The 15,506-nt window shown below is 39.4% G+C and overlaps 1 protein-coding gene across 2 annotated transcripts in view; it reads right to left on the reverse strand.

The window, feature by feature from the left end:
* LOC147020604 (glucagon-like peptide 1 receptor) overlaps positions 1–15,506 on the reverse strand; it is a 109,413-nt gene that overhangs the window by 66,820 nt on the left and 27,087 nt on the right. Inside the window, exons 4-7 of one of the 2 annotated variants that reach the window (XM_085896088.1) lie at positions 13,070–13,166; positions 12,511–12,618; positions 3,690–3,802; positions 3,228–3,337 (exon numbers count right to left, since the gene is read on the reverse strand). In XM_085896088.1, coding sequence (XP_085752214.1) covers positions 3,228–3,337; positions 3,690–3,802; positions 12,511–12,618; positions 13,070–13,166 — 428 coding nt within the window. The remainder of the gene's footprint in view (positions 1–3,227; positions 3,338–3,689; positions 3,803–12,510; positions 12,619–13,069; positions 13,167–15,506) is intronic. The other variant, XM_085896089.1, reaches the window with a different exon arrangement.

Here is a 15,506-nt window from a genome sequence, read left to right on the forward strand (position 1 = left end):
ATGATTCTAAAAGTTTGACCTTGAGTTGACCTTTGACCTTTTGAGTTGGTTTCCCAATTCAGTGACGCAATATGCAAATCCTGTGCAAATTTCATGTCAATTGGATGAAAAATGACGATTTTAGAAATGACCTTTGACCTCAAAATCAATGGGCTTCTCAGTTGAAACTATACCTCCACAACATGGTTTTGTGAAGATTGGTTTTAAATTGTGACCTGTAGGTGATTGACAGACAAACAAACAGACAGAATGAAAAATCTCTCATGCAACGACACTTGGTAAAACAGCACAAAGTAGAATGGCACTCGTTAGAGTGCATACCTCTGCCAGGTTGAACAGTTCACGTTTTGCATCCCACTGATGGTCTGGATCCGAACCAAAATCGAATCCGCTTGTTCTTGTCACCTATCCAACTCATCCACCTTGTCTTGTCATAACTCATCCACAACTTTTTGAGATGTAATGACATAAATATATATATATATATATATGTATTTTAAAAAAAAAATTCTATCGTTTTTGGTCCTATCTATCAATTTTAGAAATCAGGTCTGTATTGACCCTTTGACCTTAAAATTAATTGGTAGTTGAATTCGTTGACCTGATATGAAAATCCTGTTCAAATTTCAAGTCAATTGTATGTAAATTGAGGATTTTAGAAAGTGAACCTAAGTTGTTGACTGTTGGCCTATGTTGACCTTTTGGCATGTACTGACCTCAAAAATAATTTGTGCTTGAATTCAGTAAGCTGATATGTAAATGGTCTTTAAAGTTCAACTAAATCAGATGAAAATTGACAATTTTAGAAAAAACTTTAGATATTTGACCCATGTTGACATTTTAGCCTATGTTGACCTTTTGGCTGAAATTGACATCAAAATTAATAGGTGGTTGAAATCAGCGACCTGATGTGCAAATGCTCTTAAAATTTCAAGTCAATCAGATGAAAATTGAGGATTTTAGAAAATTTGGCCCAAATTGGCCTTTTGGCCTAAGTTGATCTTAAAAATAATTGGTGCTTGAATTCAGCAACCTGATATGCAAATGGTCTTCAAATTTCAAGTCAATTGCATAAAAATTGACAATTTTAGAAACAATTTTAAAATTTGGCCTGTGTTGGGTTGACCTTATTGCCGATGTTGACCTTTTGACCTAAGTTCACCTCAAAATAATAGGTGGTTGAATTAATTGACCTGATATGCAAATCCTGTTCCAATTTCAAGTTAATCGGATGAAATTTGAGGATTTTATAAAATTTGGCATTGGACTTTTGGCTGATGTCGACCTTTTTGGTCAACCAAATTTTACGAAAATTCAATGCGGGACTGACGCAGGGTCGGCTTCAGTGACCTGAAATTTACCTCAAAAATAATTGGCTGGTTGAATTCAGTGACCTGAAATATAAGTCCTCTTCAAATTTCAAGTCAATCGGTAGGAAAATTGCAGATTTTAGAAATATCACCAAAGTTGTTGACCTTTGGCCTATATTGACCTTTTTGTACATGTTGACCTCAAAAATAATTGCCTCAATGAATTCAGTGACCCAAAATATAACCCTCTTCACATTCTAAGTCAACTGGATGAAAATTGAGGATTTTAGAAATCTCACATAAGTTATTGACCTTTGGCCGATGTTGACCTTTTGACTTCTTGCTTATGACAAACTCTACCATGTAGTGAAGTTTGTGAAGATCGGTTTAACATTGTGACCTGTAGGCGATTGACAGACAAACAGACAGACAGACAAACAGAATAACGCAATCGACTGACCAATATACTTGAAATATCTTCGATTTTGCAAGTAACAATCAGACAGACAGAAAGGGGTGAAAATATAACCTCCATCCACCTTTGGTGGTGGAGGTAACAATAGTGGATCTGGAGGTGGGATCTAGCGAGTTTTGACTCCTTCCCTTAATTTTCAAGGAAAGGAGGAATAATAAGGTAAGGAAGAAAATGAAAATAATAACTGGCAAACATGTGATTGATGCAAAGTGAATGCATTGTATTTGAATATCCTCATACACAATTTTATTCCATCAAAGTCTGCATTTCATTAATTGTCATATATATATATATATATATATATATATATATATATATATATATATATATATATATATATATATATATATATATATATATATATGATAGCATTGTTCACCTTACTGCTCTCCTTTGACTTCTGAGGATATTAAAAACACAGACTCTCTCTCACATATCATGAGATTTGAAGTGATCATGAGTGATTGCTCCGCACACATTTGTCAAGCAATCACAGAGATTCTAGATTTCTGGTAAGTTGCAACTTTAGTTCACCAGAAAAAGAAAAAATTAAGTCCTAAAACAATTTTTTGCGATTGATCAATTTTAATCCTGATATTTGAGATTAAATGGTAGTGTAGCATTTCATCCATCCATTGCAAAATCTGTCGGTTTTATTTGATTGCAGAACTTTAATAACTAATTGATTCATATTATATGATGTTTGAAACCTCGCTGTAAAAAAAAAACAACATGCAAAATTTAATTGATAGCATAATGCTGATAAACACTTGACTCAAATTCATGTGTCATAGTCAGGTAATTCCACCAATTAAAACACTTCATCAATCAACATAACATGTCCAGTTAATATCCCAATGAAAGGTGTAAGATTCATGATAATTGAATGGTATTTTCGTGGAAGTGGAGACAAAATTTTTACTTCTCGTAACTGCAAGCACAGTTTAAAACAAGACAGGTAACATTTCCTTCATTTCCAAATAAAATCTGAGATCCGCCTTTCAACTCTTGCCGTGATGGCGATGTCATGAAGACGGAGCATGGATGAAGCCCACATTGTGCAGTGATTTCAGGAAATGCACCTACATAGAAGCATACACTTTACTCCAATGTGATGCTGTTTATGCTCATTTTAGGATGGAATATTTTACCATTATTTTGACGATTTTATTACTTGGTCGAAGTGGTCCCCAGAAATGAGATCATGGGGGTACACAGCAACATTGTGATGCCTCAGCTCTCCATAAAATCATTACAATATAATTGTTCAACATTACAACCTTTTTTCACTGTCCCTTTCTCTAGTAGAATAACCTAATATTGGAAGATCCACAAGGTGGCGCGACCACCCCCACCCCACACATCCCTGCCCTTTTCAAAATTTATACATCTGCTTAGGATGAGAGAAGCAATGGATTGTAAGGAATGTTTAAATCACTTGCCTGAAGACAAGAAGGATGATGGAAGCGAGTAGCAAGGAAGACAAGGACAGTGAGTATCCCACAGTGCATATGTCATTCAGAAGTTGCAATATATTCCCAAAATGGTCATGCTGCAAAAAAGAATGCGAGTAAGAATTTTCAAGACTTGAATTCAAACACTTCACACAAGAATCCAGCTTGTGATTTGAGAACCATATATTTTAAAGAAACATTAAGGAAAATCAGATTTTCAACCAGAATCCTGAGGAATGGTGAAATTTTAAACCGAAAATTTTGATCAGATAAATAAATCAGTGCTAAAGAAAAAAAGTCGAAGTTTTTTTTTTTAATTCCTGGGAGATCTACCACATTATAGGTAAAATAAATGTAAGACAGGCAAATTATGCCAAACAGGATGTTAACACAAAAAATGTCATGTCACATGGTGTGAGACTGTGCAGCACTTAGAAGGTTAAAATACACCTGGCTGCTGTTGTCAAAACACTCCATCAAGTTGTACCACGTTGCATTTGTCTCGTCATCCCAGAGCCAGCTACCATTGGTACCGCATTGACGAAATGCATAGCCATCACTCACTGATGGGAGAGAAGGAGGGAAAGATGGAGACAGAAAAATGAGGAGAAAGATGTTTACAACCAGCCTCCCAAACAACAGTGAAAAAGAGCAGTGCAAAAGTTTATATCAACAACAACTATTCTTGGAAGGTTCTCTCTATCGTCAGCCATTTTCAAAGACAACATGGCTCTCAGAAAGATAAATATAGAATATTTGGAAGTGAGAATGAGTTTTATGAGGGCAAAGAGCAACTAAGTTGTGTAATACAAAAATTAAAATGAGTAGCAAAACGAAAGTTAGATAAGGAAAGGAATGAATGATACAGTATATCTGAATAAAAGATTACGACAAAGAATAATAAGAGGCAGAAGAAGATTTTTTATTAATGCACCACCTTCAAATACAATAACAGAGAGCATTGAATGATGCAGAGCCTTGCCTAGGTGTCCAGATTACAGTATATCTGAGAATAAACGGTTTGTAATTAAATTAGATTTATTAAATAATGTTTTCTCTGGAACTGCTTCATCAATCGACGTGAAACTTCACAGTTGTGATCAAGTAGTGATTGGGAATACATGTTTTAAATTTCAACTTGATCGGGCATATGGTCGGGTAGCCAGAATTATTTCATTTTTTGATGTGGGTATTTTTTTTTTCTTTGAATAAGACTCACTTGGCTGTGCCTGGATGAATTTAAGGGTAGAGGAGTAGCAGCTGAAATGTGAATCCCATCCAGATTCCTCCTGATGACTTCATCTTTGCTTTTTGCTTCTTCAGGTTCCTTCTGATTACTCCAATGCAGGACTGTACCGATTTGGTTTTCCATTTGATAAATATTTGGTTTCCATTGTACCTACTTCAGTCGGCGAGGGTAATAATAAATTTCCATGCAAGAAGAAGGCAGCATGGCACTATAGGATTAATATAACAGAAACTAAGCATTAGATTTCTCAACAAGGTAAACTAATGGAGTGAATGTACTAAAATGTTCCAACATAATGAAAATAGCAAATCACGTTTCAAATCAATTTTGCTCAATGTCCTCAGGATCACTCAATATCCATCAGCTGAACACTCGTTTTTATTAAACTGTGTTCTCCGCATATGCATTGCCGGGGAAAGGACAAACCTACAACTAAACGCAAATCAAGAGAATCAACACTTTCCGCCGAAAAGGCAATAGAAAGCAGACATTGCATGATTTAAAACTGATCTACAAAACCTTTCGAAATAATGAATAAAGCTTTTCATGCAATTAAGATCTGTATCGTGGTATCATTTGCATCATGACATAAATCAGGTGCACAAACATGATTGATAAACTCATCCACATGAAAGCTCGACCTGACACCAAGTTATTATTTATTTGTTATAAAAGTCTTTGAGTCTCAGGGAAAATGTGATATGATAGAGAAAATTATACAGAACGAGGAATTTGGCCAACATTTTATGATCACAAATATGTCTACACCTTCCTTGCCTGAATGAAATAACTTACAATCAAACTCTCTCTGGAGAGCCACTTCTAAAATTACACCCCTCAAGGAACCATAGTCACAAACTATCTCAGCACAAATGCTGACAAATCTTGGAGGAAGAAATCCAACTAATAAGACCTTGGTCTCCTGCCCTAAGGTACTGATGATCTATCTCAATTTCTCTTTCTCTTTCTCTTTCTCTTTCTCTTTCTCTTTCTCTTTCTCTTTCTCTTTCTCTCTCTCTCTCTCTCTCTCTCTCTCTCTCTCTCTCTCTCTCTCTCTCTCTCTCTCTCTCTCTCTCTCTCTCTCTCTCTCTCTCTAAGGTTAGAGGTGCAACTACACTATACAGATCAACAAATCTAGCTTGTATTCAATAATCCAGGCAATGAATATGCCAAAATCAAAACAGGGATGCCACCGACACAACAAACAGTTTCCACATCTGCAGTCGAGAATGACTGTATCCTTGCTCCACAATATACTCATAGTACAGTATACATACAACGGTTCACAAGTACGTTTCAATCTGCTTTTGCCTCCAAATGTCTCCACGTAGTTCATCTCAAATCTTCACTTCCAAGTCTACCTCATCCTAAACATCAAATGTTATGTTTTTTCAGTATGCAAATAGAAGAATTTATGATTCAGCAGGATGAATGTCCAACTCAAAGTAGAAGGGTATCAAGGTTTTGCATACACCACCATACAAATGTTGTTTCTTGTTTGCATGATAAATGGGAAGCCGAATTGTGTAACATTTAGACCATTGGTGAATTAGAAAGCTCGCAGTAATCAACGGAAATACAATGATGGGAAATACAACCCGTTGCTTCACTGATGGGAACATGAAGGGGGTGGGGGGAGAGAGAAAGAGGAAGAGAGGGATGTGGGAGAGAGAATGGAGAGAGAGGAGGAAGGGATAGTAGGGAGGGTGGGGGAGCTAGGAAGGAGGGAGAGTGAGGAGGGGTGAGGGAAGGAAAAGCAGCGAGAGGTGAGGAGACGGGAAGACAGACGTGCAGTGGAGTGTTAATTACGATTCATACTGTCTCATCAAAATGATTCTGCATAAAATAACAGTGAAGATGGAAACAAAATAATGTCTGAAATCCATTTAGTATCAGTCATACTATAAATACCGCTCAGACATGTCTGAAGATAAGCACAGTCCGGAGACAAATACCGCCCGGACACATCCAGAGACAAACTCCCGGCCAGACAAAAACACCATCCGGACACATTCAGATTCAAACACCACCCGGATGTGTCCAGAGCCAAGCTGTTTGGAGACAAACACTGCTCAGACACATCTTGCGATGAACTCCCATCCGGATATGTCTAGAAAGAAATTCCCATCCGGACAGGTCCAGAGACAAACTCCCGTCTGGAGACAAAACCACCCGGATGCGTCCAGAGACAAACACCGCATGGATGCATCCGGAGACAAACACCACCTGAGCATAATCAGTGCCCGGACATATCCGGAGAGAGAGGTGGGGGGGGGAAGAGAGAGAGAGAGAGAGAGAGAGAGAGAGAGAGAGAGAGAGAGAGAGAGAGAGAGAGAGAGAGAGAGAGAGATGTGTCTGAGGGTGCTGCTCTGTATTAGTCGGGGGCGGAGAGGGGATGGGATAGAGAGAGAGGGGGCGAGAGAGAGAGAGAGAGAGAGAGAGAGAGAGAGAGAGAGAGAGAGAGAGAGAGAGAGAGAGAGAGAGAGAGAGAGAGAGAGAGAGACAGAGAGAGACACAAAGGGACACAGAGAGACACAGAGAGACACAGAGACACAAAGAGACACAGAGAGACACAGAGAGAGAGAGAAAAGATATGTGGGTGGGGGGAGGGGAGTTAGCAGAGAGAAAATGTTATGCTTTATGACCAACACACACACACACACACACACACACACACACACACACACACACACACACACACGCACTGTATTAGTGCTTGGACGATATTGGCAATTCTTCAGCAATTGGCAGATTGGAGACAGTGTGATTACCGACTACAGTACATAGTGTATACAAACCAAAAACCTTGAGTAGCTTTCACCCTTGTTTTGGGGGAATATCAATAAACAAATTATAAAAACAACATTGCATTACAATGTTTCAGGGAGATGTGCAGAAACATTAATCTTTATGAGCAGTTGCCAATTGTCATGCGATGGGTGGAAAAAAAATTTGGCTCTGTAAATTAGAAAACAAGTTCACACAGCAAATGGCTCAGAAATTGGATGTTATCAAATATATACTGAAATGCAAAAGAAACTTACCACTTGTTTGAAATGTAATAAAATTGTAACAGTTCAAAATAAAACAAACCAACAATTGCTAATTGAAACATTGGCATTTCATTGAAGGACATGTCAAGTTTTTGACCAAGATACACCATCTCATAAGTTTGTTCTACAGTACAGAACAGCACAGGGTGCAATGTCAGTCCCCTTTCAATAGCGTGTGTGGCCACCATTGTTTTGGATACAGGCAGTGCATCGTCGGCGCATACTGCCTACCAGCCTTTCGATGGATTGCTGCTGGATTCTGTCCCACTCAGTCCTCAATGTCTGAAGCCATCTGACTTAGGACTATCTGCCTGTCCTGCCTTGCAGTGGTGACTCTTGGCCTCCCTGATCGAGGTCTGTCATCTGCAGAGTTGTGGAGGGTGTCTCTGTCCACCAGGGCCGATATCGTCTGGTGTGAACAGCCAAGGCGACGTGCCACCTCATGGTAGCTCAATCCGCCTTGCAGTATGGCCAAGGCACACTACCGTTGATCCCTCGACAATCGTGGCATGTTGATTGAAATGCCCATTTTGCACTGGCCTTTTTAAAGCCAATATCAAGACATCACGTGCAGCTCATTAAAATCATCCCGTACCCCTTGGCTATTCACTGACCGTCAAAACGGCTGTTCAACAGCTGTGCGATGAAGTGACCATTGAAGGTTCAAGTGACCATCCGTAACCGTTTTGTCTGACAGTGAGGACACTATTGTCCACAAATAAGTTCACACATTTACTAAACGCAGTGTTATTGTTGATATTTGATGGTTTAAAAGGTGGTAAGTTTCTTTTGCGTTTCAGTATATATTGCTTTAAAATCACAAAGAGAAACCATATAACCTTTGTAAATCATGTACCTCTACCGTGTAGCAACTGCTGTCTGTAGCAATCCCAATCGGGACACGAACTGTACCACTATTGATTGTCATGCGCTCGGCAAGTGGCTTAAGCACTCAAGCAAGCACTCCAATTATATGGTCCATAAAGAACGGCTGGACAGGCTGTGGCTGCATACCATAAAGGAGGAGAGGAGGAGATTGGGATCATACTCTGTGCAGAGTGTTGGTGTTACTTAAGCAGTCTCCTTGGCTATTGGGCACAATCCTGGATGGGTCACCACTCCGACACAGAATACCAGCATGCTGACACTCATTTTGCCAACCTCGGAAGGATGACAGGCAGTCAACCCCACCTGGTATTAATTCAATAGCTGAGCGGGATTTGAACTCAGGACCCGAGGATCCAAAGCCCACCACCCTAACCATTAAGCCAACACCAGGCATCATACCATATAGCATCCCTTTAACTTTAAAGCTGGTCTTCAAAGCGTCCGCAGCAGTTAAGTAAATTTAAAGAATTTGTTCAAATAATGACTTTCTCCACAAAAAGAGTTGCTGTTTCATGTAGACATCGTTATGAGACTCGTTATTTCTTTAAATTATCAGATTTCACGCCAGATTTCGACACTTATTTAGTCCGGATGATATCCGATCCTCAAAACCAAAATAATATTTTGATGATCTACTTTAATTAGTCTGTGAGAGGAGATCATGGAAAAATTACATCATATAATGCATGAAATCGCTCCAAGCTCCTAATTTGAAAAAGATAGCATGTACAAATGCGATGTATACAGCGATTTGTAGCTACTAGTACGTGCCCGTACGTGTGTGCCCGTACGTGCAAACCAAAAAAAAACTTTCAAACCGTGAGCCAGAAACAACCGCACAGGCCGTTCCTTCGCTCTCGTAAATGACGACTGGATTGGGCCATTGTGTTCATCTATAAATGCGCATAAGAAATCGAGAAATTATTAGAATACAGTAAGTCATCACTATCCGGAAGTGGTGCGTGCCCGTACGGAATGTTCACATGCATTCCACTAATTATCGCTTGCATTTAAGTAACAACTGCTGTGATACTTTCACACACAGAGTTATAAAAAAATATAAAAATAAAATCAAGTTTACCTCCCTGTCTTTGCTTGCCATGACATTCGCCTGCCATTGACCATTGCCACTCCTACACCACGGTAACTAAGGCACCGATCCACATTGTAACCGGCACGGCACGTGAGGTCATCGTCGGCCGGCCACGCACCGGCCTACGCAGCCACGTGTCCTTTCATTGGTTGGTAAATAAATGGCCATAACTTGGGAACCACTTGTCTGTTTAATATCAAACCTTGAAAAGGTACATCCACAGGGCCCAGCAATATACCTGGCAAGTTTCAATTAGATCGGACCAGTGGTTGTCGAGAAACAACGGTCACACACACACACACACACACACACACACACACACACACACACACACACACACACATTGCTGGAATTATGGATCGATGATGAACAGGCATTCGATAATATAAGTAAAGAAAGTGAAACCAAAAAACGATCGTGAGGAAATCATTGCGGTCTGTTCCAAGTCAAGCCATCGTTGAGCAGGTCAAAAAACATGGTCCAGATTCTGACCCTAGTGAGGTTACCCAGGATACGTCTTAAGACCACAGAGAGTGAGGTGGCCGAGGGTGGCACTGATAAAGGATATAATCAAATTAGGCCATTGATTATCTTCAAAAGGGGTGCTTTAGTTAACCCAAACACACAATTGTCAGTCATGCACTTCCTTGGAGTTCCTTTTGTATGCATACAAAATTTCAGGCTGCTGGGTTTCATGGTTTTGGAGTTATGGAGGAGACACACACACACACACACACACACACACACACACACATTTATTCGTATAGATGTATGTACATATACTTTACCTATACATGTACTTGGCAGATAACCTGGTTCCACCAGGCTATTGAAAGATAATTCATTGCCAATGGAGTGTGGAATACTTAGGGAGTTTGCCAAGAGGGTCCATTGACAGTATAATGTCAGGAGCTCATGGAAGTGACAAGGACCAGGAAATTCCACGTAATGTAAAATGTGACTTCAAGTCCTCAACCCTTTTCTTCTTTAAGTCCTCATCCCACCACCCCCTCCCAGCCTCAAGTCCTCAATTACAAGTCTTCAAGCCCACTCCTGACCCAAAGTCCTCAATCCCCCTTTCCCAGCTTTCTGTCCTCCACTTCCCCTTTCTTCTTCAAGTCCTCAACCCCCCCTTACTCCCCCCAGGTCTGCAGCTCCCCTTTTCTTATTGAAGTCCTCCACCCCTATCTCAACCAAAATGTTTCACCACAATTGTTTAGTACAACTTGGAATTATGGGTCATTTACTTCTTCATTTGTTACACAGTTACAGTAATTTTCCAATCACACATCAACTTGATGCATGATGGTATTTCCCAACTCAGCCACATCCCAAGTGCGGCATGACCTTTTGCAAAGTTTTATTCATGGAAAATCACACAGATAGATTTACACAGGGCATGTTGAAGAACATAAGGAGAGAAAATGGGGTTAGACACTAAAACTGGAAGTCAGGAGTGCGATCTGGATCTGTTTCAGATCCCACTCCTGACACCAGGATGCAAGGGTCATTTACTGTGGGCTGTGGTCACTGAGGGATCTGGGGCTCTGTAGCATACAGTCAAGTTTGCTTTAATCCCATACACAGGTAAATTGGAACTAGCGCATTTAAGCCACCATATTCAAAGCGGGATGCCTGTCATGGTTGGCTTTGCCATTTTGACATGCAAATTCGTCAAGTGTAGTTTTTAACCCTCCGGCGACCAGCATCAAATTATGGGTAGACACTGCAATCTCTCGTCACCTACCTGTCTGGCGGTTCGTCGGTGTCATGAGTGTGATTAGGATCCCGTGACCGAAACACTGGTGTCAAGAGTGTGATTCTCACCACACTGATGAACCACCAGGTGGGTAGGAGACTCAGGGTTGTGTTTGACCGCACACCACAGCCATCCAACCATTAACGCAATCACATCAGCTGATAATGTTGCACAGCATACAGGCTCTGCAAATCTATGGGTACCTTTACCTGTAGCAACTTTAAGTCATTGAAACCTGGATTTTCTCTTAATCCCATTACCCTTCCCTTATCTCCCCCACAGCACCACTCCCCACATCCTCTTCCTCTCACTCCTTTTTGTCTTTCTATCAGAACAAAATTCCCAATGGTTGTGTATCATAAAACAATATACTTTCCTGTTTATATGATTGCACATAATTTATACTTCAAAATGGCTAAATTCCAACAACCAAACAAAGCAAGCAAAACAATTAAGAAAAGCTTATAAAGATTACCATTCCCATTATTATTGACATTTCTGTTTTTGTTTTCATAAGCTCCAGCATAACTAAAATAAAATCCCTACTGCAAATCAGGGATTTCAAATCCTCAGCGTCAAAACATTTGCAAAAACAAGACAGGGAAGGGAGTCAATGGGGGATAAAGAAGAATTGATATTCCCAATTTGCTGGCCCTGCATTCCAGAATCTTGACATTCATTTCCATGTGGCACACTTTCACATTTTTATTGCACTGAATTGGCATTAGCAGTGCTTTTTCCTGGCGTTAAACATTTTAAAAGAATTGCAAAGGAAAATGTGTATAAAATAGTCGTGCTCGCAAGCTAAATTCATTTAAATTTCCAATGACAACTAGTTATGATTATTATTTTGATGATTATTTCAATTATGTGACACAAATCCCATCTAAGGGATGTGAGATGTCAGCAGCAGATACTCATCAAACTACATGGCTCCTGTGATGACGATTATCTGGGAAACAATTTGACCCCACTTTATTTTGTACACATTTTTGACTTCAGGCTGCTTATGAAAGCACGCACAGCTCCTTCCTTGGAAACTACTGAAAGCTCTAAGATGGAAGATTTCAAGCCAACTTCATTTCATTCTTACCCTCTTTCATGACAGCTCAAAAATCTACTCATGAAATGAGTCCTGCTGCTGAAAAAACATATCTGCATCAAAAAATTAAGTTTAGTCAGCAATGTGCTCATCCAAACAAGGAAAGATCGTGAGTACAGGGACGAACCTCTGAGTGTTTTAGGAATGTACCATGGACATTTGACGTTCACCATCTGACCAGGAAGGCCATCTGGCCAGCAGATGAAGTTTTCAAATGTGCGGTTACAAAATAGCCCTAGGGGGTGTCATAGGTAAACGACAGTCACAGAAAATGGCTGAAAAGTCCACCCAATGGTGTACTACAAAATAGAAATGCATAAAACTCATCAAAATTGTTGGGAAAGAATGTAAATAGAAATGGAGAGGAGGGGGGTGAGAGATAAACGAGTGATGGGGGAGACGATGAGCAAAAAAAAAGAGGTAGAGTGGGTGAAACGATCAATGCAGCTTGACAAACAACGAGAAAAAGATTATTGTCGTTTTAGGAGTTGCAGTGAAATTTCCCAACGACATGATAATGAAGTTCTGTCATTAGTGTCAAATTATTTTGGTAATTACATTCAGCAGAAGTTTCTGTATTTCTAAAATGTAACGGGTAATCTATTTAGACCAATAATAAGTCACTTAAGAGTAATCAATACATTTCTGGGCTGTCATGGATGAAGTGGAGTTATGTGCAGACATACCGGAGCGTGGGTATGGTGTGCTGCTCATCGTGTGCAAACACTCATTGCGGTACACCTTTATTTGCTCCTTCGTCTTCGAGAGAATCGAGTTTGAGTTCTGCCATTCAATGAGAGTCGAGTACATGAAAAGCAAAGTTTAAAATGCCTTGGGGAGTTAATGTGCAATCTCGTAACAACATTCAGTAATAACCTCTGTGCAAGTGGTGTAAAAACACATGAAACATTAACACTTGCTTACAATTTGTTTTTTTTTTGCATTCACACTTCTTTTTAATAGTCTTATGTTGGTAGTTGAAAGTTTGTGTGTCCTTTCACTTTCAGCTACTTTTCTGGATTCTGAGATGAATATAAAATATCGGTGAAAGGATGGTCTTCTTATATCGACAAAATTTAATGAACGGATCAGAACTTTCTTTAAATTTTGAAACCGTTAATACCTCGACATGCAACTCACCGGTCTTGTGCAGCATGATTTGCTACACATAACGAAGCTAATTCTTCACTTTTTCATTCTTTCATTCATTCATTTACAGCAGACTCATGGATCTGCCAAATGGCAACTCAATGTGGTTACAAAATAGGAGAGGAACTAATGAGATAAGATAGTCAACTACTCAATGGGATGGAATTTGGAATAGTTTTACTGCATGTGAAAATTTTCCTTTAACCCTAACTGCATTGGTGAGTGGGGGTGAGCCTCGACATTTTTCGCACTTTTTTTCCCAACTGCTGGGGATTTTGAATTCTCCTTTCATAACCTTTTCCCATAGAGTCATTTACACGTTTTGATACCAAATATGTAGAAATCGGACTTACCATTCAGGTGTCACACGACAATTAATAGTCACATGTCCCACTAAAACTGCAATTATTGCACATATTTATGTAGGACACAGACATGTAGATAACTGTACTGCACTATGCCTGGTGTTGGCTTAATGGTTAGGGTGGTGGCCTAACTAATGGTTAGGATCCTGAGTTCAAATCATACTCAGCTGTTGAATTAATACCAGGTGGGATTGACTCTGCCTGTCATCCTTCTGAGGTCAGCAAAATGAGTGCCAGCATGCTGGTATGTGTCGGAGTAGCGACCCGTCCAGGATTGTGCCCAATAACCAAGGACACAGCTTAGGCAGCAGCAATGCTCTGCAGAGTGTATAGGTCCAATGGATGGATGGATGGATGGATGGATGGACATGCACGAGAACATTGCTATGAGCTGAAAAAAATGAAGTTTCACTTACCTGTAATCTGACAGCACGAAATTTTCACTTACATTTGCACATGTATATGTACTGTACAACAATGTGACAGTCCTAAAGTCTCACTTGCATGTATATGTCTGACATATTTTGAAAACTTTACAGAAAATGGAATTCATCAATGAATAAAGAAAGGAAGACCATAAATTGAAAAACAATCTGATTTATTATTTCATTTTTGGAGACAGTTTGTGAGCAAATTTTGTTTGTTGCAGAATGTGATTGAGATGAAAGTGCGAGTATCTGAATGGTTGAACATCGTGATTGAACATCATAATTTCCAGCTTGAGAAGCATTTTTTTTTTATATCATACACTTTTCATGTAATCTCATGCATGCGATGACCAGGAATGTAGATTTCTCTGAAAAATGCATAAAAATTACGTTGCATAATTAATGAGGTACTAATTGGGAAAATTAACATAATTTGAACAAATTAATTACACCATCGTGTTCATTACATGATAATGTATGTGCACACAAATTTTCAGGTTCATCAAACAATCTTTGGCCAGATCTGAGTAGGGGGGCCTAAGTAGCCCCCTCCAATTGCCCTCCCCTAGTAAGGGAGAACTCAAAATCTCCCAGTGTAGTTCGGGTTAAATCATAGATTTTTACAGATTTATTTCCACTAATAATGAAGGTTAAAATATACTAGCTTTGCATACTTTAAAACTTTTAACTTAGTGGATTAACAAAAAAACTAAGTGGATTCACAAAGAATATGACTTTCAAGTATCCTCAACCACGATACAATCCAACCGTGATAGACACCTGCTTGATTTGTATGTCTACGGTTAAGGGCTAAAGTATTGTTATTTTGGACTGGTGAAACCAACTGGCTAAAAATTTAATGATGAACACCGCCTAAGATCCGAGCTGCAATCTAATGTGTTAATGCTAATGTTAATGAAAGGCGTTTTTATACTGTGCTACAAAAAGGCTGAACAGGTGATTGTTGATGCGATATATTTAAGTGACATCATGGAACACAGATGAGGTGCAAACTTCTGACAGAGGAAAATGTTGAATAATTACATATCCATTTCATTGTGACATCATCATGTATTGTTGCATTTTGGCGAATGGTTTCACATTGGGATCCAACATGGAAATCACACTCTCAATGACCATAGATATGTCCACCTCCATCAACAATCACTGCATTGCATCGT

The sequence above is a fragment of the Eptatretus burgeri genome, chromosome 9 (assembly GCF_056783735.1).
Source record: "Eptatretus burgeri isolate ZD-2024b chromosome 9, Ebu_testis_v1, whole genome shotgun sequence".
Taxonomy (NCBI): Eukaryota; Metazoa; Chordata; class Myxini; order Myxiniformes; family Myxinidae; genus Eptatretus; species Eptatretus burgeri.